General features: G+C 43.4%; 1 protein-coding gene across 5 annotated transcripts in view; it reads right to left on the reverse strand.

The window, feature by feature from the left end:
- The window catches only part of AP3B2 (adaptor related protein complex 3 subunit beta 2), a 166,248-nt gene that overhangs the window by 40,230 nt on the left and 100,667 nt on the right, over positions 1-25,351 (reverse strand). For 3 of the 5 annotated variants that reach the window (XM_033921002.1, XM_033921001.1, XM_033921000.1), the window contains exons 16-19: positions 24,252-24,438; positions 20,245-20,363; positions 7,157-7,268; positions 4,560-4,749 (exon numbers count right to left, since the gene is read on the reverse strand). In XM_033921002.1, the coding sequence (XP_033776893.1) occupies positions 4,560-4,749; positions 7,157-7,268; positions 20,245-20,363; positions 24,252-24,438 (608 nt within the window). Of the gene's footprint in view, positions 1-4,559; positions 4,750-7,156; positions 7,269-17,137; positions 17,198-20,244; positions 20,364-24,251; positions 24,439-25,351 lie in introns of all 5 variants that reach the window. The other 2 variants (XM_033920999.1, XM_033920996.1) reach the window with 1 other exon arrangement.

Consider the following 25,351-nt stretch of genomic DNA (forward strand, 5'->3'; position numbering starts at 1 on the left):
AGGCCCTAGGCTATTCCACTTATGAGGCCCTTTCACCTCCCATTTTTAAGTTTGTAAATTACATGAGAGATAATAAAATACATCATTACTGTGATATATATCAATATGTTAAATGAAACATGTTGTTATTGGTACTAACTTTTATAAAAAATGTGACACGGATAATAAATTAAAAAAAAGTCGAGAACACTTATTTGGACATTTATTCTCAGCACCATATATAGTACTTGTAACAATAACTAATCAAACATAACACACAACATTGCCCCTTCCTATGTCCATAGTGCCCCCAGTGCGTCCTTCCTTACCTCACCCCCCTCCGATGCCCGCCTGCCTCCCATCCCCCTTCCATTGAACACCCCCCCATGCCATCCTGCCTGCCTGCCTTCCATTAAACCCCCCCACTCCCCCTCCGATGCCAGTCTGGGCTGCCCTGTCCTGATGAATCCACGTTTTGCCTCTCTCCCCGCGGGGCTGGGCTTTGCCCAGCTGTTTCAGGACCGACGTCTTTCCCTCCCCGATCCTCCTCCCAGAGCGAGAAAAAGAAAGGGAGAAGCCGAGTCGGCGCCCCGTTGTGGCCAGAGCCGGTTCTGATCCCGAAGCGTAGAATTTCTCCTTATTTTCAGTTCAGTGTTTTAGTGTTCACTGTTTTTAGAATAGTGTAATTTTAATTTTGCTAACAATTTGAATGTAGGCCCCTCTTGATCTTGAGGCCCTAAGCTGAAGCCTAGTTAGCCTATAGGAAAATCCGGCCCTGGTGCTGATAATTGCCAATTAGCAAGCAATTATTGGCATCAATTAATTAGAATTTACGCACACAACTTTCAAAGAATATGCTGTGAAGTGGTGCGTGTAAATTCTGCATGAATCTCAAAAAGAGGGCGTGATCAAGGGAGGGGCATGGATGGGTTGTAGGCATTCCTAAAAGTTAGGCACACTTATGGAATACGCCTGATCTGCTCACAATTTAGGCAGAGGTATTTATGCCTGGTTTATTTATTTAATTAATTTATTTATTCAATTTTCTATACCAGGGGAGCTCAGAATGGTTTTACATGCATTTATTAGGTACTCAAACATTTTTCCCTGTCTGTCCTGGTGGGCTCACAATCTATCTAACATAGCTGGGGCAATGGGGGGATTAAGTGACTTGCCCAGGGTCACAAGGAGCAGCGTGGGTTTGAACCCACAACCTTAGGGTGCTGAGACTGTAGCTTTAACCACTCTGCCTCTCTAGAAATCAAAATGTAGTAGAAGTGGGCCAAGTATAAGACAATGAAATCATTGTGACATCACTGATGAGGCTGGCTCTTAGGCATTGGTGGAATGAGGCATTATGATGTCACTATACCAGCTCTGGTTATCAGCGGCTGAAACTCTTCACACTGTTTATTTATTCAATTTTCTATACCGTTCTCCCAGGGGAGCTCAGAACGGTTTTACATGCATTTATTCAGGTACTCAAACATTTTTCCCTGTCTGTCCTGGTGGGCTCACAATCTATCTAACATACCTGGGGCAAGGGGGGGATTAAGTGACTCGCCCAGGGTCACAAGGAGCAGCGTGGGTTTGAACCCACAACCTCAGGGTGCTGAGGCTACAGCTTTAACAAGTACGCCACACTCTCCCCCTGGCATAAACAGCTGTGCCTAAATATTAGTTGCACGGATAAACTGCACCTAATTCATAGGCAGTTCATAGTGCTAAGTGCAGATTTTTTTCGGCACAGATTTAGGTATATATATACAGTGGTGCCTCACACAACGAACTTAATTGGTTCCAGGAGCAAGTTTGTTATGCGAAAAGTTCGTAATGTGAAACGCGTTTTCCCATAACAATACATGTTAAAAAAAATAATTCGTTCTGCAGCATAAAATATGCTAAGATGACATAAAAAAAGATAAATTTGTCAAAATGGTGAAAATGGTGGTCTTGCTGAGGCCAAACTCTTTGACGAGGTCACACTGTTTTACCCCACATTCACTCCTTCTAATTATTTCCCGTTTCATTTCAACAGAAATCACCTTCCTGCTTTTTTTAGAAGCCATGATATATAAAAAATATTGAGTTTATCTTAAAAGGACGACTGTATACAGTGAGAGAGGGCAGTTAAGCGCAGTGACTAACGACTGCCTGCAGTGCCTGCGCGGAAGGATGCAATAGATCGGCAGCTCGGGCGACTTCGTTGTGTGAAACGAAGTTCGTTGTGTGAAACGAAGTTCGTTGTGTGAAACGAAGTTCGTTGTGTGAAGTTCGTTGTGTGAAACGAAGTTCGTTGTGTGAATCAAGACATGAAGTTCGTTGTGTGCAGCGTTCGTTGTGTGAGGCGTTCGTTATGCGAGGCACCACTGTATATATATATATATATATATATATATATATATATATATATATATAGGTAATATATCTAGAATTTACTCCTTAGCGCAGAATATCACCTCTTATATATCTTTTATTGTATAAATAATGTTTTTGTCTATTTTTATATTATTTGTGAACAAATTGTAAACCACTCAGATAGTTCGCTCATACACAGTATATCAAACTTGATATCTTAAGAGATATTCCTTGCCCCTAAATAACAAATCTCAAAGTGTAGCAGCAACTGTGTAATGAGAAACCTTACTAAAGAAACAAATCAGAGCTTGTTTGAGAAAATTGCAGAAATATGGTGTTACTTTACTTGGGTGGCAAATTTGAGAAATGTTTTAAGTGCTTCACAGTTTTTGTAGCACTCGAGAAGCTGGTGTGAGCTGCCTCCAATGCTACTCTAGTCTTTACAGGGACTCCAGTGGTACAGACTAGGCCCCCTCCACCCATAGCCAGCAAAAACCTCCTTACTATGATTCTGTGAGTTACGCTCAGAATAATCATAGTTATGAGAACGTGCACCCTCATAAGGGGTCATTTCAGAAAGCATAAACACTGTTTATGTGTAAACACATGTCTTACATGAGAGACAAGAGTAATTTTAGGTCTGCAGCTCACAACACTTGTGAAAGGTGTGTATATGTATGTATGTTTATCGGGACATGCTCGTTTTGGCGAGTTAAGGTTTGCGGGAGTGTTTTGCTCGTCTTGCAAAACACTCGCAAAACGCGTTACTCGCAAACCGAGGTTCCACTGTATATATATATATTTATCTATTATTTGTAACAATACACTTATTATTCAAAAAAATTCTGTTCCAAGGCATGTGCAACACTTTGGCTAACTGCTCATTTGGACCTCCAAGACCAGTGTAACTTTGGACACCTGAATATAAAACAAGTCAATGCTGAGTTACATGAATATTCCATGACGGCATCAGGATGCCTACAAGGAGGCCCCCACTACCCACTTCCAGAATTGTCACAATGGGTGCAAAATTCCCACTTATCAGTGGCATAGCCATGGCACAGGGTTGGGCCTTGGGGGCCTGAGTTCCCCCCTCCCCTTTGGCCTCAGGCCTCCGCCAATCATGTGGCTCCTGTTAAGGTATAAACAATTTTATTGATGTCCAGATAGCAGATAAACAGAAATAACAAACATTACCATCAAGATATAAACAAAGCTGAGCAGAATAATCACCCACAACTCATGTAGCTCCTGTTAAATGGCTGGTGGGGTGCTAAAGCCCCGCCAAAGACATTTATTACTAAGCTGCGCCCTTCCTCCTCAAACTGCTGCAGTACAGAAAAGTAGGCAGCGGTGCCTCCAACCACTGATGCTGGAACTGAGTAAGAACTTAAGGCCTAGATTCTAAAAAAAAAAAAAAAAAAAACAACCAAAAAAACCCTCCCCCCCGCATTAAAAAAACGACAGGCTACTATCACAGCCGTTCTGGTAGTGATTTTTAAAAAGTGAGTCCTTCTCCAAAAAACGCTCATGCAAATGGGTTGACGGACAGTAGCGAAGACTCGTGCCCATCGCTGGTGATAGCGATGGGCACATGTGCAGAATAAACACAAAAACAAAACACAACAACAGTGGGAGAGATGTTTAATCTTTCCCACTGCCAACAAACACCCCCCCCCCCAACAGCGGGAGAGATGCCCATTCTCTCCCACTGCCACACAATACCCCCCTGCCTCCGATGCCTGGCATCCTCTCCCCCTTACTTTGATTTAGATGGCTAACCGGAGGGATGCCTACTCCCTCCAGCCAGCTGACCCGCCTCTTTAAAATGGGCCTTCCCCTCCCCGGTGCATCCTGTGATGGACCAGGGGAATGAGTGTGTGTGTGTGGGGGGGGGGGGGGACTGAGGCTCTGATTGGCCCAGGTTTTTTAAGGCCTCTCCTATGGGAGGGGCCTTATGTGTCTGGGCCAATCAGAGCAACAAAGGAAGAGATTACATTTTATGGCCCAAATGAGATCCTCCTTCTAGAAGGAAAATCACCCCTCCCATATAATACTCCTAAATCATTCCATGTAAGGAGGGGCTAGTAGTGAGGATCTTGGTGCCAAAAGTATCCCATGTTAAATCTGAATATATTAGTGTTACTGAGGACATGATGGCTCTATCCTGGGTAAATTGAAAGGGGAATTTAAGGAAAACTCTCTGCTGAAATGTTACCTACCTTTCTACACTCTCTAGTGTCACCTTTCTAGGCTCCTCCTTTCTTTTTTTCCTCTTTTCCTCTTTTTCAGACTCTGATTGGTCTCCACTCTCCTCCTCGTCTTCTTCCTCCTCTTCATCTTCTTCACTTCCGGACTCCGAATCACTCTCACTGCCATTCTCACTCTCCGATTCACTGACAGTTTCTGGTTCTGAAGAGCAGAAAACATGCAAGCTTTCAGAGGTGTGAGCTGGAGCCACTTCTGTGTCATTAGCACTCTGGGAATTTCATAGCGATTCTACCATTCAAGTGGTAGCAGAAGGGATGGGACAAGGCCAAGAAGATAGTCCATGTTGATACATTCCCTCCAGTGCAAATCAGCATGATTATAACACTACTCAGCTTAGTATTTCAGCTCTGTTAAAAAATGCATGAAATAAAATGTTTTGTAACCATTAGTGGTATTTCTACAACAGGCCTAAAAATATTAATGGGGGAAGGGAAGCGCAGTATTTTCACTGGCAATATTCTCTTTTCCTTCCTCCACTGGTCCTTCTTGTGACTTGATGAACCAAAGCAAGAGTGACCCCATTATCTCTGCTGCCTGAAGATTGGCAGGGATTTGGCGGAGACATCACCCCCACTGAGTATGACAGTCAATCCCTGCTTTAGGCAAAGCAATTCACCTCTGTGAGGTTTCCTTACCTAGAATGCCTCCAGGAAACCGAAGAGTTCAACCAAGCAGTCCACAAACTTGTGACTCACCATTATGCCCAGGGTTTGGCAACAGAAATAGCTAAGTACCTATTAGTTCTGCTCCTTTTCTTATAGGAAATAAGGGCTCTCTGCAAGCAATAATTCAATGCTTCTCAACCCTCTAAACCAGGGGTGCCCACACTTTTTGGGCTTGCGAGCTACTTTTAAAATGACCAAGTCAAAAAGATCTACTAACAATAAAATTAAAAAAAACACAAAGCACACAGAGAAAATGTTAATTATCATTTGTATTCATGTTTTTTTTAGAGGACTTTAAAATATGCAATGTCACCTCAGTAACAACTATACAAAAATAGACAAATATACCCCCTCTCTTTTTACTAAACCGCGATTGCATTTTTTAGCACAGGAAGCTGTGCTGAATGCCCTGCGCTGCTCTTAATGCTCATAGGCTCCCTGCGCTAAAAAACGCTGTTGTGGTTTAGTAAAAGGGGGCCATAGAGCAAAATATAGACAGCAGTTATAAATTATCAAAACGGACACATTTTGATCACTAAATTGAAAATAAAATCATTCTTCCTACCTTTGTTGTCTGGTGATTTCATGAGTCTCTGCCTACACTTTCTTCTTCTGACTGTGCATCCAATATTTCTTCCCTTCTTTCAGCCTGCTGTATGCTTCCAGACGTTATTCCCTCTGCCAACTTTTCTTCCTCTCTCCCTGCCCCCTCCCCTTTATTTCTGTCTCCCTGCCCCCTTTCCATTCTTTTTTTTAAGGTTGGATGCAGGGCCTAGCATTTTCTCTTTATCTCCCTCTTTGTCCATTTCACCTCCCATTGTGAGTCCAACAGCAGCTCTCCCTACTTATCTCCCTCCCTACTTATCAAATATAAATCAAATAATGAAACTTAAATAAGAACGTCAAAAGCTAGGATTATACTGTTTTCAGATTTGTGTAATCCGACCAAGAGCCATAGCTACTATAGCCGAACCCACAGTCCCATCACTGTGTATGACTTTGGTGCAAAAATAATGATAAATAAAGGCAAGTGCTCTTAAAATACTAAATTTGTTCTCAATGGCAATAAGAGGAAAAACCACTCCACTTAGCTGTAAGAGGTGTTAGCAGGTCCCGACATGGGCCATGTTTCGAGGGTCTGTTTCAAGGAACCCAAAGGAGATGTGAAAAACTTCAAATGCCAAAGACATGGTTACTGTGTGATTCGGACAAAATCTTGTGTTCATAAGTTGAAACGAAAGGTCTCTTCTGATTTTCCTTTGAGAACAAATTTAGTATTTTAAGAGCACTTGCCTTTATTTATTATTATTTTTGCACCAAAGTCATACATAGTGATGGGACGGTGGGTTCGGCTATAGTAGCCATGGCTCTTGGTTGGATTACACAAATCTGAAAACAGTATAACCCTAGCTTTTGACATTCTTATTTAAGTTTCAGTATTTGATTTATATATTGAGAAGTCTTGTTTCCAGCAACATTTATGACACAAAAGAGGACATCATCCATACATTTATACGTACATAGGGAGATAAATTTCCAAAAGCCATTTTCTAGGTATATAGGCTATTTGAAAACTCTGTTCCCCTCCCTGTGGATAAAAGTACATACTGACGATTCTTTGAGTTTGTGTGGTACCAAAGCCTAATTCTTGCTTTGACTATAGTTGCTCTTTGCTGCCCCCCAGAAGCTGCCACTCTAGGAAGCCCCCTAGTTTGCCTGATGGTTAAGCTCACTATGGGAAAAGGCATGGTTTATTAGGTATTTTCTTTACCATCTTCTGCAATTCACATCAAAGTTTCTTGGCAACAAGACAAATACTTTTCAGTGAAGATTGGACTGGTGGCAGGAAATTTTCATGATCAAAACACAGAAACATTCCTTACCACTGTCTGCAGATTCTGTGGGTCCAGATTCTCCCTCTGAATCAGAATAAAATGGTTTCTCTACTTTCTCTTTTCTTTTCTCCCTGCTGGTGCATTTTGTCCATTCTGGCACCTGTCCAAGAAGGAACATGAGGTAAAATCTCAATAAGCCCAGTCAGAGGAGCAAACGTGACAGAGGTTCTTAGAACTTCATAAATCTTAAAGAGAATATCTAATGTAATGCTGGCATTTCTCAGTGATACAATTAAAGCAGACAAGAAAGGGAGCCCCCCTAACCTTCATCTTTAATCATTAATTGAAAGCAAAGTATTACACAGTGACCCCACTGCTTTATAATCTCCACTGGCTCCCTGTTTATTTTAGAATCCAGTTTAAATGTGCCTGTGTCACTTTTAAAATCCTCTGTGGTAGTTCCTTTATCTTGGAACTCTTATAGATTCTCTTTTGCAAGGGGTGATCAACAATTCAAGCTGTCTTGACCATCCAGTAAAGGTATTAAAAGAATCAAGTCTCTTGGTCAATCTCTGTCTTTTAAGTTTACTCGACTTTGGAATGACCTTCCACTTCGCTTAAGAAGTTCTGGTTCCCTTCCCTTTTTTCGTAAGTCTCTGAAAACCATTCTGTTTACTAAACATTTTGGAAACTAATCTTTCTTGATAATTCTCAATATGTCCTTACTGGCCTAACTTAATCATTGTAAACCGAGTCGAGCTTTCCTGAATTGAAGTCTCGGTATACAAAACTAAGTATTAGATTAGAGAGAATTTATCCCCGTGGATAACTGCGGGAAACCATCCTGTGTCATTCTTTAGAGTCTATCTCAACCTCAGTCCTTCTACACCAGCATTCTTTAATGCAAGGCTTAAGGGTCAGTGATTGGGCCCATTCATACTCTGATTCTTCCCTCTCTCCTAAAGGATGACATAGAGATGGTTTTCCGTGGTTATCCACAGGGACATGGATGGTGACAGATTCAGTCACCGTGTTAGCACAATAACACATAGATTAAAATGGGAAAAAGACAAATTCTCGGACACTGATACAGCCCTGTCTGTGGCAGATCTATAAGAGGGAACCTCGGGCAGTGCAAAGTACATAGAGGTATTTTTCTTCAATTCTTATGGCATTGCTGCTCCCACCATGCGCCTCACCTCGGTCCCAATCAAGTATGAACCAGGAAAGAACCGATTTTAAAATGCTGAGCAAAAGGGAAGTGAGAAGTGAACAACTATACAAGGAGTTCAGAAGAGCTCATATGGTTGGAAAAATGACTCCTTGACTATATTTTTGGCTTAAACATAGACCCCCCCTCCCCAAGATGCTAACAATAAGAAGAGTTTTTCTACCCTTCCCTATCAGGCACTAACATTTTCAAATGTTCCTTAAAATATGTAAACTTCTCTCTAGCTTTAAGTTTATCATTCTGTCCTTTGCTCTGTAAGAAAACCCTCCTTACTGAAGTACTAGAGGATCTCAGTCTGATCTCACTGTGTATTAATCTATTCATGAGAAACCTTCTTCTCAGGATAAGATTGGTGCTTTTTTCTGATTAGTCTTCCTCAAGAGTCACTCTTCTCATTAGCTCTTTCCAACTTGTATTTTAGCACCATTAGAAACTCTAATTCTGTGCCTTATGGATGCCACCTGCTTTATGAATGCAAATGCCATTCAGCTGTTATACATTTAGGATCCACAACACCTGATTTCAGCTATGCCTTCGAATCAGTGTCTGGATTCTGTCTCTGACTGGCTTAGAGGTTGCCTGCTCCAACTTAGGGCCGATCGGTTTGCGACCCCTTTACTATCAAATTTCCATCCGGCCTGATTCACTTACCTCTCCTGCGATCCGCTTCGAATCCATGCATGCAAATGAGGTGAAACACATACAAAGTAGGCTGGGACGCGATTCACAATACCAAATTTCTGATCCAACTGGGCTTGCCGATCACCTGAAGAAGCGACTGCTGGGGACCAGTCGAAAACGTCTTTCCGACTGGAAGCCCTGCTCTCTGCCTTGCAATCTCTCCTGCCTGCTCGCCCCGAATGCTGCCCTGCTCTGCCTCGATCTCCCCGAATTTCTCCTGCCCTTCCCTGAAGCTCTCCTGCCACATCGCCATTCTCCTGCTCTTCCTGAAGCTCTCCTGCCGCATCGCCGTTCTCCTGCCCTTCCCCGCCCAGCGAGCCCGTGGTTTTAACCCGTGGGTTTAAAGTGGGTTAAAATCACGGGCTCGCAGGGCTAAAAACTAACAAAAAAAATTTTTCAAGTTAAAAAAAAAGGTCGCATCTCAGACGGGCATGCACAGACCATCTACAGATGGGGTATGTGGCGGAGTGCAACTGAACAGAGCAAATTAAAATCTTTGGAGTTGGGGGTGGAAGCCTGAGTCAGCAGTAAAAGAACAGTGTGATACTTTTGAACACAAACATAATGTAAAGTAATACAAAACTCTATAAAATCACTCAGGACCTATAAAGCAATTTTACCATACCATAATAGTATTAACTTCCAGCAGTCACATAACAAGGACCTTCTTAGGAAAGGCAGAACTGTAAACATTGCATTGGGCACTAGAACATCAATACACCTATTTAAATGCTAAATAAGCTGGATTAGTACAAATCAATCCTGCACAGATAATTCAGTGATTGATGAACATAGGTATTCATTAAGTATAGAATAAATAACCACAAACTAAAAATAGAAAATTAAACTGAACTCCCAAGAAGCTAGACTCTGCATACAGTGCAACAGCAGAGAAATAAACAGTGACACATATCCCTCTGTACTGTGCAAAATATGAAGATGGAATAAGTCAGTTTTTGAAATTTACATCTAATTCTTACATTTAAAATTAAATAAAACAAACACAGAAAATAAGACAATACTATTACACTGGAATAATTTATTACATTTTTGACTAGCTTTTGGAGGCCAAAACCTCCTTTTCTTAAGTCAGGACAAAACAGACTACAACAGTAGCATACTGTCCCAAAATGAAGGAGCAGGTCTAGGCCTCCGAAACCTAGTTTTAAAAAAAATCATCTTACTTTCCGTATTTGCTTTAAAGAGTTGTGCAGGGACAGAAATCCCACCCATCCCCGTCAAAGTCCCACCCGTCCCCACCCGTCCCTGTGAGGAATCCCCTCCGTCCCCACCCGTCCCTATAAACTTCAGAAATAGTTATTTCATTTAATTATGCTTCTGAATTAAAGCCTCTGGTAGAAACCCATTTACAAATAAGCAAAGAGACTTTAGTAATTTGGAAATATTAATTGGGAAGAATACATACTTTGTAAACGGGTTTCTACCAGAGCCTCTAATGTTTATAAATTTTTATCAACACAACTAATATACTACTTTATCCTGAAGCAAAAAAAAAAAAAAAGAAATAGAATTTTTTTTCCTACCTTTGTTGCCTGGTTTCTGCTTTCCTCATATTCTCATTCAATTCCTTCCATCCACTATCTCTCTTCTCTCTGCGTATTCCATTTGCTCTGTTACTGTGCCTCTCCCTTTTTCCCCCCTTCCAAATTGGTCTGGCACCCATTTTCTTCCCTCCGCTCCCCCCATAGTCTAGCATCTCTGTCTTCTTCCCTGCCAGCGTCTTCTCCCCACTCTCTCTTCCCCATTTCCCTTAAGCATCTTCTCCCCACTCTCTCTTCCCCATTTCCCTTCAGTGTCTTCTCCCCACTCTCTCTTCCCCATTTCCCTTCAGCGTCTTCTCCCCACTCTCTCTTCCCCATTTCCCTTCAGCATCTTCTCCCCACTCTCTCTTCCCCATTTGCTTCCAGCATCCTTCTCCCCCCATCTTCCCCATGTCCTGTCAGCGTCCTTCTCCTCCCTCTGTCTTCCCCACGTGCTTTCAGTATCCTTCTCCCCCCTCTGTCTTCCCCATGTGCTTTCAGTGTCCTTCTCCCCCTCTGTCTTCCCCAAGTCCTTTCAGTGTCCTTCTCCTCCCATCTTCCCCATGTCCTTTCAGCATCCTTCTCCCCCCTCTGTCTTTCCCATGTCCTTTCAGCGTCCTTCTCCCCCTCAGTTTTACCCATTTCCCTTAAGCGTCTTTTCCTCTCCACTCCACCTTTCCTCCCTTTCTCCCTCCCTGCCCCTTACCTTCGTGGCGCTTCCCCGCCCACCCGACAACAGAACAGGCCCAGTCTGACAAACCTCCATGCCCTGAATCCAGCTGCTGTAAGAAGGTAAATTAGATTCGCGGCTACAGGGCTGGGAGGTTTGTCGGACTGGGCCTGTTGTCGGCCGGTTGGGGGAAAGCGCCACGAAGGTAAGGGGATCTGGCCGGCTCAGCACACCCCCCTAAGGCTGCCCCGGGGCAGATCGCCCCTCCCTTGGTACGCCATTGCCTTGAATTTTTCCTACCTGCCCTGCCGCAGCACACAGCCAACCGGAAGTCTTCCCGATGTCAGCGCTGACGTCGGAGGGAGGGAGGGCTTTGCTTAAGCCCTCCCTCCGACGTCAGCACTGACATCGTGGAAGACTTCCGGTCGGCTGTGTGCTGCGGCAGGGCAGGTAGGGAAAAGAAGACGAGCCTCGCGGCTCAAGTGCATCCAACCCAGCAGGAACCCCACTACCCTAGGGGGTGTCCCCATGGGATCCCCGTGACCCTAGAGGCGTCCCCACGGGATCCCCGTGACCCGAAGGGGGAACCTGCGGGTCCCGCGGGATTCCCGTCGTCCCCGTTCAGCTCTCTAATTTGCTTTTATTTATATGTATTAACTTTTAAAGTAGGCTAGCATAGCTACCATTTTACTTCATCCTAAATTAAAAATAAAATTATTTTTTCTACCTTTGCTGTCTGGCCTTTCCAAGTCTCCTGTTTATTTGTCATTTTTTTCTCCTTTTGTCTTCTTCCTTCTCCTTCTTCCTTCCTCTACTACATACAACACAAATCTGTTCCTATCAACTTTCTTCCATTTTTTAGCCTGTCTATTCAGATTTCAGAACATTACCCAGTCTTCAATCTCCCTCTTTTTACTGGGTCTACTTACAGCTTTCCATTTCTTTCCCTTACCCTGGCCCTCTCAAGATCCTTCCTCTTATTCCCTAGCCTTTCATTAACTATATCCTCTGTCTCTCTTTACCCCAACCATCTAGCATCTTCCCTCTGTCTCTCTTTACCACCTGCCATCCAGTATCTTCTCTGTCTGCCTCTCAATCCCTCCACCACCAAACATCTCCTCGTCTGTAGCATCTCCTCTTTTGTTTCTCTTTCTTCCCCATCCAGAATCTCCTCTGTTGCATCTCTCTTTTCCCCGCATCCACCATACAGAATCTCCTCTCTTTCTCCCTTGCACCACCATGCAGCATTGCCACTATCTTCCCTTCCTTCATACCATTCAGCACTGCCCCATCTCTCCCCCCATCATCTCCTATCGTCCAAAATCTACACCATATCACCTCTCTTCCATCAAACATCTCCTCTCTTTCTTTTCTCCCCTCCCTCCACCATTCAAATTTGCTTGTTTGTTCATCTCGCTCTACTTGGCTTTCAGAACTGCCCGTCTCTCTCTCTCCCCCACATCCAGCACTACTCCTCTCTAGCTCTGTCTCCCCCATTCAATATTTTCCCTCTCTGCTGTGTCACTGACTTCATCCCATTTAGCACTTTCTCTGCTCCGTCTCCTCCCATCCAGTTTTAAAAGAATAAGACAATGAAGTCATGAGGTAGAAGGAGTCTGTTAAGGTCAATAGCTGAAGTGCAACCAATTACAGTACCCGATACAGTCATTAGCTGAGTATTTTGTTACAGCGTGGTAACAGGATGAAGTGTTCAGAGTTGAAGGAGTTATCAAATGAAATAAAACTAAACTGTACTATTACAGAACTGTAAAGCAAATGGCCTTAGAGGATTAAACATAGAATATGATGGCAGAAGAGGGCCGGCGGCCCAACAAGTCTGCCCACTCAAGAACCCTCCCTCCCTGGTGTACCATCTTTTATGCATAATTCTTTAGCACCCCCACCTGTTTGTCCCATCGACTTTTGAAGTCGAGTACACTACTAGCCTCGACCACTTGGCGTGGAAGTTTATTCCATCGATCAATCACCCATTCGGTGAAGAAGTATTTCCTGGTGTCACCATGAAATCTTCCCCCCTTAAGTTTTAGCGGATGCCCTCTTGTTGCCGTCGGACCCGTAAGAAAAAATAATTCTTCCTCCACTTCAATGCGACCCGTGATGTATTTGAATGTTTCTATCATGTCCCCTCTTTCTCTATGCTCCTCGAGAGAATATAGGTGCAGTCTGGTCAGACATTCTTCATATGTGATGTCTTTAAGTCCTGAAATCATCCTAGTGGCCATTCTCTGGATCGACTCCATTCTCTTCACATCTTTTTGATAATGTGGCCTCCAAAACTGGACACAGTACTCCAGGTGAGGTCTCACCATGGATCTGTTTAACGGTAGTATGACTTCAGGCTTTCGGCTTATAAAGCTCCTTCTGATGCAACCCAGCATTTGTCTAGCCCAGTGTTCTTCAACCACCGGTCCATGGACCAGTGCCGGTCCACAGGGCCAGCATGTGCATCAGGCCCAAAAGTGTTCTTCAACCGCCGGTCCACGATGCAATCGATGCAGCGTTATCTTCGAGCCAGCTCTTCCTAACTGATTCAGTGCACAAAGCCACGGGCAGTGGCTCCTACGGGCATCCTGCACCTGAACCAGGACATACAAGGTGCAATTAGTACTATTATGGGGGCGGTGTCAGGGGTGGAGATTGGGTAGAGGGGTCTGGCCCACAACTTAGCCCAGTGTTCTTCAACCGCCGGTCCACAGAATAATTATTTTATTTCTGCCGGTCCATAGGTGTAAAAAGGTTGAAAAACACTGGTCTAGCCTTTACTGAAGCTTTCTCCACCTGATTGGCAGCTTTCATATCTTCTCAGATGAGAACTACCAAGTCCCTTTCTGCATGATCATTAAACATGATTTTCAATAAGTGTAGTTAATATGACTTAGACATACTGATTTTCACCTTGGTTGAATATGTCTATGGGTGTCTATTTTTATGTAATTCTGATAAGAATGTGTAGATTAGGCTTTTGTGTCACTATTGAGGTTGTCCTGCTGAGCTGCTTTGAGAATTGCAGAGAAAGAGTCATGATCCAAGTTGGAGCATTTAAGCGGCTGCATATCTACAGATAAGTGCCATGCTTCAACTTATTATTACTATTATTGTTGTTAAATCTGCAATCAGGGCATTGGGGATGGTGGAGTGGAGTGATAGTCCCCAAGTTAACTCTTTTGCGACTCACCTACAGTAGATTTGGGCTCTGAACACTTCACATACATATATTAATGACTGGAGTTTTAGTGGAGTACTGTGTGCAATTCTGGAGGCCGCACTACCGTAAGGATGTGCTGAGAGTTGAGTCGGTTCAGCGAATGGTCACCAGGATGATCCTGGGGCTCAAGGATTTCTCGTATGAAGACAGGCTGCACAAGTTGCAGCTATACTCTCTCGAAGAACGTAGGGAGAGGAGAGATATGATAGAGACATTTAAGTACATCACTGGTCGCATAGAGGTGGAAGACGACGTTTTCCTTCTAAAAGGACCCTCATCCACAAGGGGACATCCGCTGAAAATCAGGGGGGGAAAATTTCATGGGGATACCATTGGAAGTGGTGGACCATTGGAACGAGCTCCCGGAGCAGGTGATCGTAGCCAGCAGCATACAAGATTTTAAGAATAAATGGGATGCCCACGTTGGATCCCTACGAGGGTAGCATAGAGGAGGGTAGCATGGGGACGATTGATAGAGTGTAGATTGGGGGAGGATTGTTGGAGTGGGCAGACTTGATGGGCTATGGCCCTTTTCTGCCATCATTTTCTATGTTTCTATATTTCTATGTTTCTATTTCCATAGCTTTTTATCCTATATTTTTTATTTTGGACACTTTATATAGGATTTTTCATAGCTTAAACTGAAGTTTGGTGGTTTATTGTAAACTGCCCTGATCCGATGACACTGAGCGGTATATGAAGCTTTTGAAATAAACATAAATACTGCTCTTCCCCCCCCCCCTCTTTTAAGAACACTTAGCACGGGTTTTAGCACCGGCAGTGGCAGTAACTGCTCCGACGCTCATAGGAATTCTATGCGTTCGTAAAAGAGGAGGTTAGTTTCCTAAGTGGGCTTCCAATCTTCAAAACAGTTTACAAGAAATACAGAGTAAAAGAATAATTTTCCAGAAGAGAAGGTTATCATGCCACTGTACTGGGCCATGGTGCGCCCTCACCTAGAGTACTGCGTACAGCACTGGTTGCCGTACATGAAGAAGGACATGGTACTACTCGAAAGGGTCCTGAGAAGAGCAAAAGATTAGAGAAACTGGGCCTCTTCTCTCTCGAACAGAGGAAACTGAGAGGGGACATGATTGAAACATTCAGGTACTGAAGGGGATAGACTTAGTGGATAAGGACAGGTTGTTCAGCCTCTCCAAGGTAGGGAGAACGAGAGGGCACTCTCTAAAGTTAAGGGATAGATTCCGTACAAACTTAAGAAAGTTCTTCTTCACCCAGAGAGTGGTGGAAAACTAGAACGCTCTTCCGGAGTCTGTTATAGGGGAAAACACCCTCCAGGGATTCAAGATAAAGTTAGACAAGTTCCTGCTAAATAAGGACGTACACTTGTAGGGCTTGTCTCAGTTAGGGCGCTGGTCTTTGACCAGAGGGCTGCCGCGTGAGCGGACTGCTGGGCACGATGGACCACGATGGGTCTGACCCAGCCGCGGCAATTCTTATGTTCTAAATTCCAACCCTATTATGTTTCTGCAACACACAGAGGGTTTCAGAACAAGTACCTTGTGGGCTGCTAGAGAATTTTGAATATGTTTCATCCGGCACCACAGGCACTTGTTGGGGTTCCCCAGTAGCTGCACCCCACAAATTCTACTGCTGCTTAGTAGTCAGTCCCTACAATGTGAGAATTCACTTGGCCCTGGTAAACTCTGTCTCTACTGGTGTGGAGCCCCAGCAGGTAAATTTCAGGACACACAGCAATGATCTGCGCATGCAAAAGCAGTGCTGACAAGGAACAGACCATACACACCAAACAATGTATAAGTGCCAAATTGACTTATTTGAATAAGTGATCAAAACTTGTCCAATGTGACCGTGTTTTGCTTAGAATTAGGCTGCGGCAGGGGATAGAGCCATCTTCGCTCATCTTCTTCCAACCTCCTGTCGGTCCCCTCGTTGAAGGTGATTGGAACTAGGCGCAACGACATGTTCTCTGTTATTGCCCCTCAGTCTTGGAATCTCTTACCGCAACACATTAGGGAATTAAAAGATTTATCCATTTTTTAAAAAAACACTAAAAACGTTTTTCTTTAAAGATGCATATGATTCTTAATAGTTTATTATGCTTTTTTATTTATCTATAAATTTACTTCCCCTTCCTATTTGTTTTTTCCTTTGTTATTACTCTTCCTTTCCTATCCAATTATTGTAATTTCTTTCCTATTTATCCTCTCAATTCAAGTATGTCTCTATACCCTAACTAATATTTTAATATACGTAAGTAATTAAGTATGTTTAGTATTTAAAAAAATTTACTTTATATTGTCAATAATATTTAATTTGTATGTGTTAAGGTATCAATCTGTATGTATTAAGGCTTTGTGATTTAAAATAGGCGATTCATTAAGAATAATTAAACTTGAAACTTGAAAGGGAAACAATTAAAAGCACTTTCTCCTAATTGGAGCTTGAACAAGCAGCACTTCAGTGTCAACAGTAGCATATTCTCTTCTGATTACTTATTCTTCAATAAATCAATTTTGGTTCTAATGGGCAGACTGGATGGACCGTTCAGGTCTTTATCTGCCGTCATTTATTATGTTACTAAGGTACTCGCATTGTCTGGTATGTACGAGAATAGTAAATGTCAGAAAGCAGAAATGGTACAAAGAAGAGATAGAGAGAAGAGCTAAAGGCAGCCCCACAAGCACACAAGAGACACCTCTCTTAATTCTCCCAGTAGCCCAATGCGCCCCTCGCTGGGGACGATCATTTCCTCCTCCTGCAAATAGTGGATGGGAAAAAAAAAAAAACACATCTGTGGTCAGAATGGAAAAGCGACATGCTGACTCCACAAACTATCCTACCCTCTCCCTCCCCCCAACCTCCCCCCCCCCCCTCTCAAACATACAAAAGTCCTTGCAGAAGCCAGGTCTCCAGCCAAATAACTGCATACAGTCCAAAAAAAGAATACTCTAAGGCAGGGATCTCAAAGTCCCTCCTCGAGGGCCGCAATCCAGTCGGGTTTTCAGGATTTCCCCCAATGAATATGCATTGAAAGCAGTGCATGCACATAGATCTCACGCATATTCATGGGGGAAATCCTGAAAACCCGACTGGATTGCGGCCCTCAAGGAGGGACTTTGAGATCCCTGCTCTAAGGAGTAAGGGGTGCATTTACATTGCCAAATTTGACTACAGAAGGCTGTTGATCTCGCATAACAGTAAGAATATACGCTACTGTAAAATGTCAGAATAGGACAGATGACCATTAAATTAGAAGACTATTTCTGCATTCTAAGAAATGCGGCAAAGCCCTTGCGGCTTTTCTCTACACCTGTTTCCCAGAACTATTTCGCCTGCTGTAAGAAAGCTTTCTCTTCTACAGTACTTCAGCAGAGAAAATCAACCATCCGGTCCTGTGCAATTTTTCATTGCCCACACAAACACAGGTATTGCTTTTCAAGTCAAACAGGAAATTCTGGGGCCCTTTCCCTAAGCTGCGTTAAGCCCTAACATGGAATTAATGCAGGAAAAATGGCCTAATGCAGGATGTGCTAAAGTATTCTGCATTAGTTATGCCAATTGCACACTAATGTCGAGATTTTATATTGTGTGACTCAAGTTGCGCATGCAAATTGTTGAAAAAGCTAATCAGCATCAATAATTGGCAATCGATATTTTACGCTAATTGGCATTGATTAGAAGTTATGCACACAACTTTCTCAGTGCATTCTATAAATTGGTGCATGTAAATTCAACTAGGTTAGTGGTCTCAAACTCGCGGCCCGCCAGGTACTATTTTGAGGCCCTCGGTATGTTTATTATAATCACAAAAGTAAAATAAAACAGTTTCTTGATCGTGTCTCTTTAGCTATAAATGACAATATTATTATTAGACTTAGCCAAAAGGAAAGATTTATAAACTATAAAGAGTTTTACCTCATGCAAAATTGTCGTTTCTTTAATAAGACATTAACTATTTTTTTCTGAGGCCCTCTGAGTACCTACAAATCCAAAATGTGGCCCTGCAAAGGGTTTGAGTTTGAGACCACTGGCCTATAGGAAGAGGAGATGCAAATGTTAAGAGCCTTAGCCAATAGGGAGAGGAGGAGATAGTGGATGCTGTGGATGGCCATCTGTTACTATGTTTCTATAACCATAAAGTTCTATGACATCACAATGCAGGTGTAAAGAGCCTTAGCCTATAGCAGTGGTCTCAAACTCGCAGCCCACCAGGTCCTCTTTTGAGGCTCTTGTATGTTTATCATAATCACAAAAGTAAAATAAAACAGTTTCTTGACCATATGTCTCTTTATCTATAAATTACAATATTATTATTAAGACTTAGCCAAGAGGAAAGATTTATAAACTATAAAGAGTTTTACCTCATGCAAAATTGTCGTTTAATAAGACATTAACTATTTTTTTCTGAGGCCCTCCGAGTACCTACAAATCCAAAATGTGGCCCTGCAAAGGGTTTGAGTTTGAGACCACCGTACTAGGTGCATTCTCATAAGGGGGCGTGGCCAGGGGGAGGAGCATGGATGGATTGTGGGTGTTCCTAAAAATTAGGCGCAGTATTATAGAATATGCCCGATCTATGCACAATTTAGGCACAGGTATTTATGCCTGTTTTTTACTGGTCTAAATGGGTGTGCCTAAGTTAGTCATGCGTAAGGGTGCTAAGAGTGATTCTACAGTATATATGGCAAGTGCTTTTTATAGAGAATTGTGCTTTTATGACTGGTGCCGATTTTTTTAATCGCCATATATAGAATTTGGAGTTAAGTGCGCTGTATTTATTTAATTTTTTGGGGGGAAAGGGGTGTGACAGGGGCAGAGAGTGGACATGGAAGAACTATACAGCTAGTACATTGATATTACCACCACACTATCTGCTTACTGTGTCCACAACACGGGATCCTAAATAGGAGGTGTTAAAAGTGCTCCTGCATTAAATTTTCTTACATGGCCATATGCTAGCGCCGAATCGGAAGCCAAGGACCGGCCTCAACAACGAGAGCAGAAAACGCGTAACAGAGGAGTCGTGAGGACGGGATGTCAAATAATCAGCCAGGAGTGTAATGTTCACGTCACTTTGTTGATAAATGTGCCACAAAGGCTGATTATTTGACATCTCATCCTCACGACTTCTCTGTTGTGCGTCAAACGCTAGCACTAACATTAGCATTCAGCAAGGAATTCAACAAATAGAAAAAAGCCCCATTAGTCATGCTAGAATTAGGCTTAGCATGCAGGAAAGGACCCTGTTAGGGTGCACTAAGCACCCCCAAAAATGTGATAAAGCATCTCTCTTTTCCTGAACCCTGCTGGGAAAATTAACACCTTGAAGACCACCAAGAAAGTTTTGCACACTTCCCTATAAAATTCGCCAACATTTAAAATCTTTCACGAAACTAAGGGCTCCTTTTACGAAGGCGCATTGGCGGTTTAACGCCTGTAATAGCGCGTGCTAATCCGCCGTCCGTGCTAGCCGTGCTTGAGCAGGCGGTAGTTTTCCAGTTAGCGCGTGATAAAGCCGATAACGTGGCTTCGTAAAAGGAGCCCTAAGAGCTTGATTATTGTTGCCTGGTTATTAGACATGTCAGTCTCTGCTCTGATTTCAGTTTACTTATCCTGTTCTAAAGTGGATTAATTAGTCTGTATTCGGTACCTTGCTCTGATAGTGGAGGAGCCACAAATACCCAGGATAATAATAAAGGAGCTACCATGTTCTATTGTGTTCCACTCCTAGGCACAGAAAGCATAACATGACAGCAAGTTCTTATTTGATACTGGGGGTCACCCATACACAGTTCCCTTCACCTCCACGTTCCGCACGGATGGGTCGGGTGCCTCCTCCGGCCAGTCTGGGAGCTCCTGATAGCCGAGAGCTTTAGAGTTTAGCAGATGGGAGAGTGAACCAAGTTGGAAGTGATCCCGGTCTTTTGGAAAGAGAAGGGAAATGGACAAAGAAATCATTAAAAGGAAAGTCAATAAATGAATAAACATGTCACTGTTCCACATATGTAAAGCAAAATCATTTCACTGCATTCACTGTAATCCTTACGATTAGAAATAGGTTGGGCAAATCACTAAAATAATGACAGATAAACTAATAGATATTAAAATATAAAGGATTTTTGTATTGGCCTCTGTAGTATTCACTCACTTATCTGTGACCCCTACCTCAGTGAAATATGCTATTCACATAGATCTGGATTCTCTAAATGGTGCCAATTTTTTTACGCGCTGGTAGGCACCCAAACTCAGCAAAAAAAAAAACAAACAAACAAAAAAAACGCCATTGAAACAACGTTTTTAACCAAGTTTCAAGGCACCTATTGGTACCTAAAAAAATTGGCACCAGGGTCATGCCTCCATAGGCGCTTTAGGCCACCTAATGCTAGAGATGGTGTTAGGCAGCCTAAAATACTTACATAGGCTCCATTCACAACAAAGATAGGCACTGGAAATATAAGCCTGGAAAACCCTGGAGGTGCGATTCCCCATATGACGCTGTTGCATAATTCTATATCCACATAACACAACCTCAAAAATATAGGATAACAAGTCCAAGTGTTACTCTCAAGGGAGAAAAGACCTCAGTGTCTAATAGGGAAAATCAAAGCAACCCTTTTAGACAGGCTAGTTGCAAATGTCACTTGCAGCCAGCAGACACATCCTCGGTCAAAAACTCCCAAAAAGTTGAGGACACAATTTCACAGTGAATTTCAACAGTCTTAATTCTAAGTCTCAAAAAGTTTTCAAAAAAACACTTATCTGAAAATTGTTGTTTTCTCAATCAAATTGCAAACACAAGAACGTGATCCTGGAGCTTGGAAGCAGGAGAAAATCACTTCATAGGAGACAAACTCAGAGCATAGCAGCTACTAAATATCACCACTAGCATAATCCAACAGGGTTCCCTGTTTCGCTGGTGCGCTTCTTCAGGGATTTGCTGAGCTTGCTGCTATAAAGGAGATTGCTGGCTTCTAGTAGCTGAGGACTGCTTCAGTGCAGCTCTTGGTTGTTGGAAACAACCTCAACTTTTTGGGAGTTTTTGACCGAGGATGTGTCTGCTGGCTGCAAGTGACATTTGCAACTAGCCTGTCTAAAAGGGTTGCTTTGATTTTCCCTATTAGACACTGAGGTCTTTTCTCCCTTGAGAGTAACACTTGGACTTGTTATCCTATATTTTTGAGGTTGTGTTATGTGGATATAGATTTATTTAACAGCCTCCCTTGGTTCTATTTATTATTTGCTGTTGCATAATTGACATGTGATTGACGGCCACTTTTTAAGTGGCAGCTAATATTGGTGCCATACAGAGAATCTGGGCCATAATGATCCTTTCATATGACATATATCCACTCAGCCTCCATCCAATCGTCATTCACCATTTATCCACCTGCTCTTTTAGGGTACTATACCTGTTCCTGTGCACTCCACATACCACCACCACCCAACTATATCAGTACTTCAGTCCTACACTCACTTTGCCCATTTACAGAGAGTCATTTGTTCTTTGACATTCTTCATATATCCATCTATAGCACTTTCTTCTCATCATTTTTATTCCAGTTCCTAATCTTCTACATCATCCATCCATATCCTATTAAATTATATATCATCCAGTGGCGTAAGGAGGGAGGGCGGATCACCCCCGGGTGCCATCTTGGTGCACCAGTGTCAGCTCTTGCTCTGATATCACTTCCTAGGTGCGGACCCAGGAAGTGATGTCAAATGAAGAGCCGACGCTGGCATGACAGCAGCTTAGGGAGCTGCTGCTCCCGCCAGGAACGTTACAGCGATATGGGGGAAGCAGTGCACACCCGTCCTCCTCCCCCCCACTGCTGCGCATGTGCACTGCTTCCCCCATATCTCTGTAAAGTTCCTGGCGGGAGCAGCTGCTCCCTAAGCTGCTGTCATGCCAGCGTCGGCTCTTCATTTGACATCACTTCCTGGGTCTGCGCCTAGGAAGTGACATCAGAGGAAGAGCTGACACTGGTGCAACAGCAGCTTGGGTGTATGGGGAAAGGGAAGCGGTGCGCGCGTGGAAGGAAGGAGTGTGTCGAGGTGGGGGGGGCCTGAGAAGAGGGCGGGGAGGGGCGCCACCGCCCTGGGTGCCTCTCACCCTCACTATGCCACAGATATCATCTACCCATTCATTTTATTTTATTTAACTCATTCATATTTTCCAGGCATAGATCTTTCTTATTAATCTATCCATCATCTATTCATCTGTACGAGTGCTGCCCGATTCATGATTCGAATCGGTTCACCGATTCACTTCAGGTGAATTGATTCAAATCGATGTAAAACAAAAAAAAAAAAAATCGGCTTCCCGATTCGGCTGACCCTCCCCCATCGCCCCCTAAAGCAGGAACAGCAGCGCTGCTCTTGCTGGCCGGCCGCTGCCACACCTGCTTTAGAGGGCGAGGGTCAGTCAGGAAGTGCTGCTGTCCGGCTTCCCCCCCAGCATCCGGTTCCCCCCTGGCATCCAGCTTCCCCCCCCGGCCTCCCTGCACCGTTTACCTTTGAGGAGCAGCCTGCAGACAAGATTGCGGTGCTAGCAATCTTTGCAAACTGCTTCGGAGCTGTTTCCTCTGCCGTGGTCCTGCCCCTCCTCTGACATCAGATGCAGAATCGCGGCGGAGGAAACAGCTCTGAAGCAGTTTGCAAAGATCGCTAGCACCGTGATCTTGTCTGTAGGCTGCTCCTCAAAGGTAAACGGTGTGGGGAAGCCAGGGGGGAAGCCGGACACCAGTGGGAGGCCAGGGGGAACATGCAGGCCTTCTGGGGGGGGGAGGGGGAGCAATCCTTTGGGATGGGGGACAGGCAGGCAGGCCTTCAGGGGTGGGATGCAAGCCTTTAAGGGGGGACAGAACTTCAAGGGGGGGGACAGGCCTTCAGGAGAGGTGCAGGCCTTCAGGGGGAACAGACCTTCAGGGGAGGGGGGCCCTGGTGTAGAAGTAGACGGAGGGAGGGAGGGAAGGGGGGATTCAAAGAGACATGCATATGCTGGACTTTGTGGGGAAGAAATAATGGGTCTATAAATAGAGGAGAGGGAGAGAGATGATGGAAAATGGGATTTAGGGAGGGAAAGAACAGAAAGGGAGAGAAGTTGGACAAAAGGGATGGTGTGGAGGGGGGGATAGAGATACTGGATAGGAGGGTAGTTGGGAAAAGAAAGGGAGAGATGGTGGACCCTGGGGTGGTGGGGAAGGAGGGAGAGATGCTGGATGAAAGGGTAGTTGAGAAAAGATGAATCTGGGGATGGAGACGAAAAAAAGGAATGATGCCAGACCTCCAGGGGAGGGAAGGGAAACGGAAGGGGAGGACAGAGATAGAAGATTGATGGTTACCACAGTTATCAGAAGACAACCAGAGCCTAGGACCAACAAGATTTGAATATTCACCAGACAACAAAAGGTAGAAAAAATAATTTTATTTTCTGTTTTGTGATTACAATATGTCAGATTTGAAACGTGCATCCTGCCAGAGCTGGTGTTAGACCGCAAACGTGAGCTAGGATTTAACAGAGAGAGGAAAAGTCCTTTTTGTTTCTTTATTTTGTTTACAACACAGTGCCAGTGTGGTTAGGAGAAGGCAAAGGGGGTAAAGAAGCTATAAAATAAACCCACCAGGATGTTTGAAAAAAACACCCAATTGAGCAGGAAAATCGAATTGAATCAAATCAAAAAACCAATTTAATAGGCTGAATCGAATCAAAATTTTTTTCCTGAATCGGGCAGCACTAATCTGTACTGTTATATATTTACCACAAGCTCTCTTGTTCAGTCATATAGGACGCCTTAGTTTCTCTGTACCTTTAAAAGAAGATTCTAGAATGGGTGCCGGTTTCTGTGCCAGGAAGAGCTTTTTGGCGTATTTATTCAGTGCACCACTCTTCTCAGTTGGGACAATAAGTTGCCGGATGAAACGCGCCCGATCTCTGATGTCATAGTTCTGGTCATACTTGGCCAGGTTTAACACATACTGGGTCAGAAGCTTGGTCTGAGTTCAAGAAGAATTGCAGAAAGCAGGAAAGGCAATTAGTGTAGGTTAGCTCAGAAGTGAACAGGGCAAGTACTGAAATGAAATGGATCAGTTTTACTAACAGCTCTTTACAATCCCCAGAAATGACTTCCCTGAGAACTCAGTGCTGTGGAGACAGTTTGATGGTGTGCATATAATCTATATGGAGAAATAATTTCTGATCCCCAACTGAAATATGTCATTTTAGAGAACAAGATAAAAAAATAATTTTTGTCTTGTTCAAAAACAACATTCCATAAAAATAACTGCCACACTGGATCAGACCAAAGGTCCATCATTTCCAGTTTCTGTTTTCAACATTAGCCAATCCAGGTCACAAGTACCTGCAGGAAACCCAAAAGCAGAAAAATTCTGAGGGCCCTATACCCAAAGGACTTATGCTCCTACCTTTGAGAGTTATGTTCATAAATTGACCTCTTTGAAAATTTATTAGAGCTAAGTGCATAAATTTATACTTAAAATTTACTAGGGGGTTGATAGTCAGCAAGTAGAGATAAACAGCTTGTAGCTGTGGGCTGAACTAACCTTGGATATTTAATTCTGGAGAATGTGTGGCTCTGGGTGTTCATTCATACCCCCCCCAATCAAAGAAGTAAAAAGAACAAAACTACACGACGGCCTCCTAGCCACTCAAGCCGCAAGGCTGGACAACCAGATCTCCAACCTTCTGATGACCACTCCAGACTATAGGACGTTCAGAAAAGAAATAAAAACCACACTTTTCAAGAAATTCCTGAAGCAGCATTAACATCACGACCTCTTAGTAACGCTAAAACCGACATCTGATCTACCCATTACTGCACTAACAACAACAAAAGAACCTCCACTATAACCAACTATTAATTCTCTTACAAACCACCTCACCCTCAAC

Source organism: Geotrypetes seraphini, chromosome 14 (genome assembly GCF_902459505.1).
Source record: "Geotrypetes seraphini chromosome 14, aGeoSer1.1, whole genome shotgun sequence".
NCBI lineage: Eukaryota > Metazoa > Chordata > Amphibia > Gymnophiona > Dermophiidae > Geotrypetes > Geotrypetes seraphini.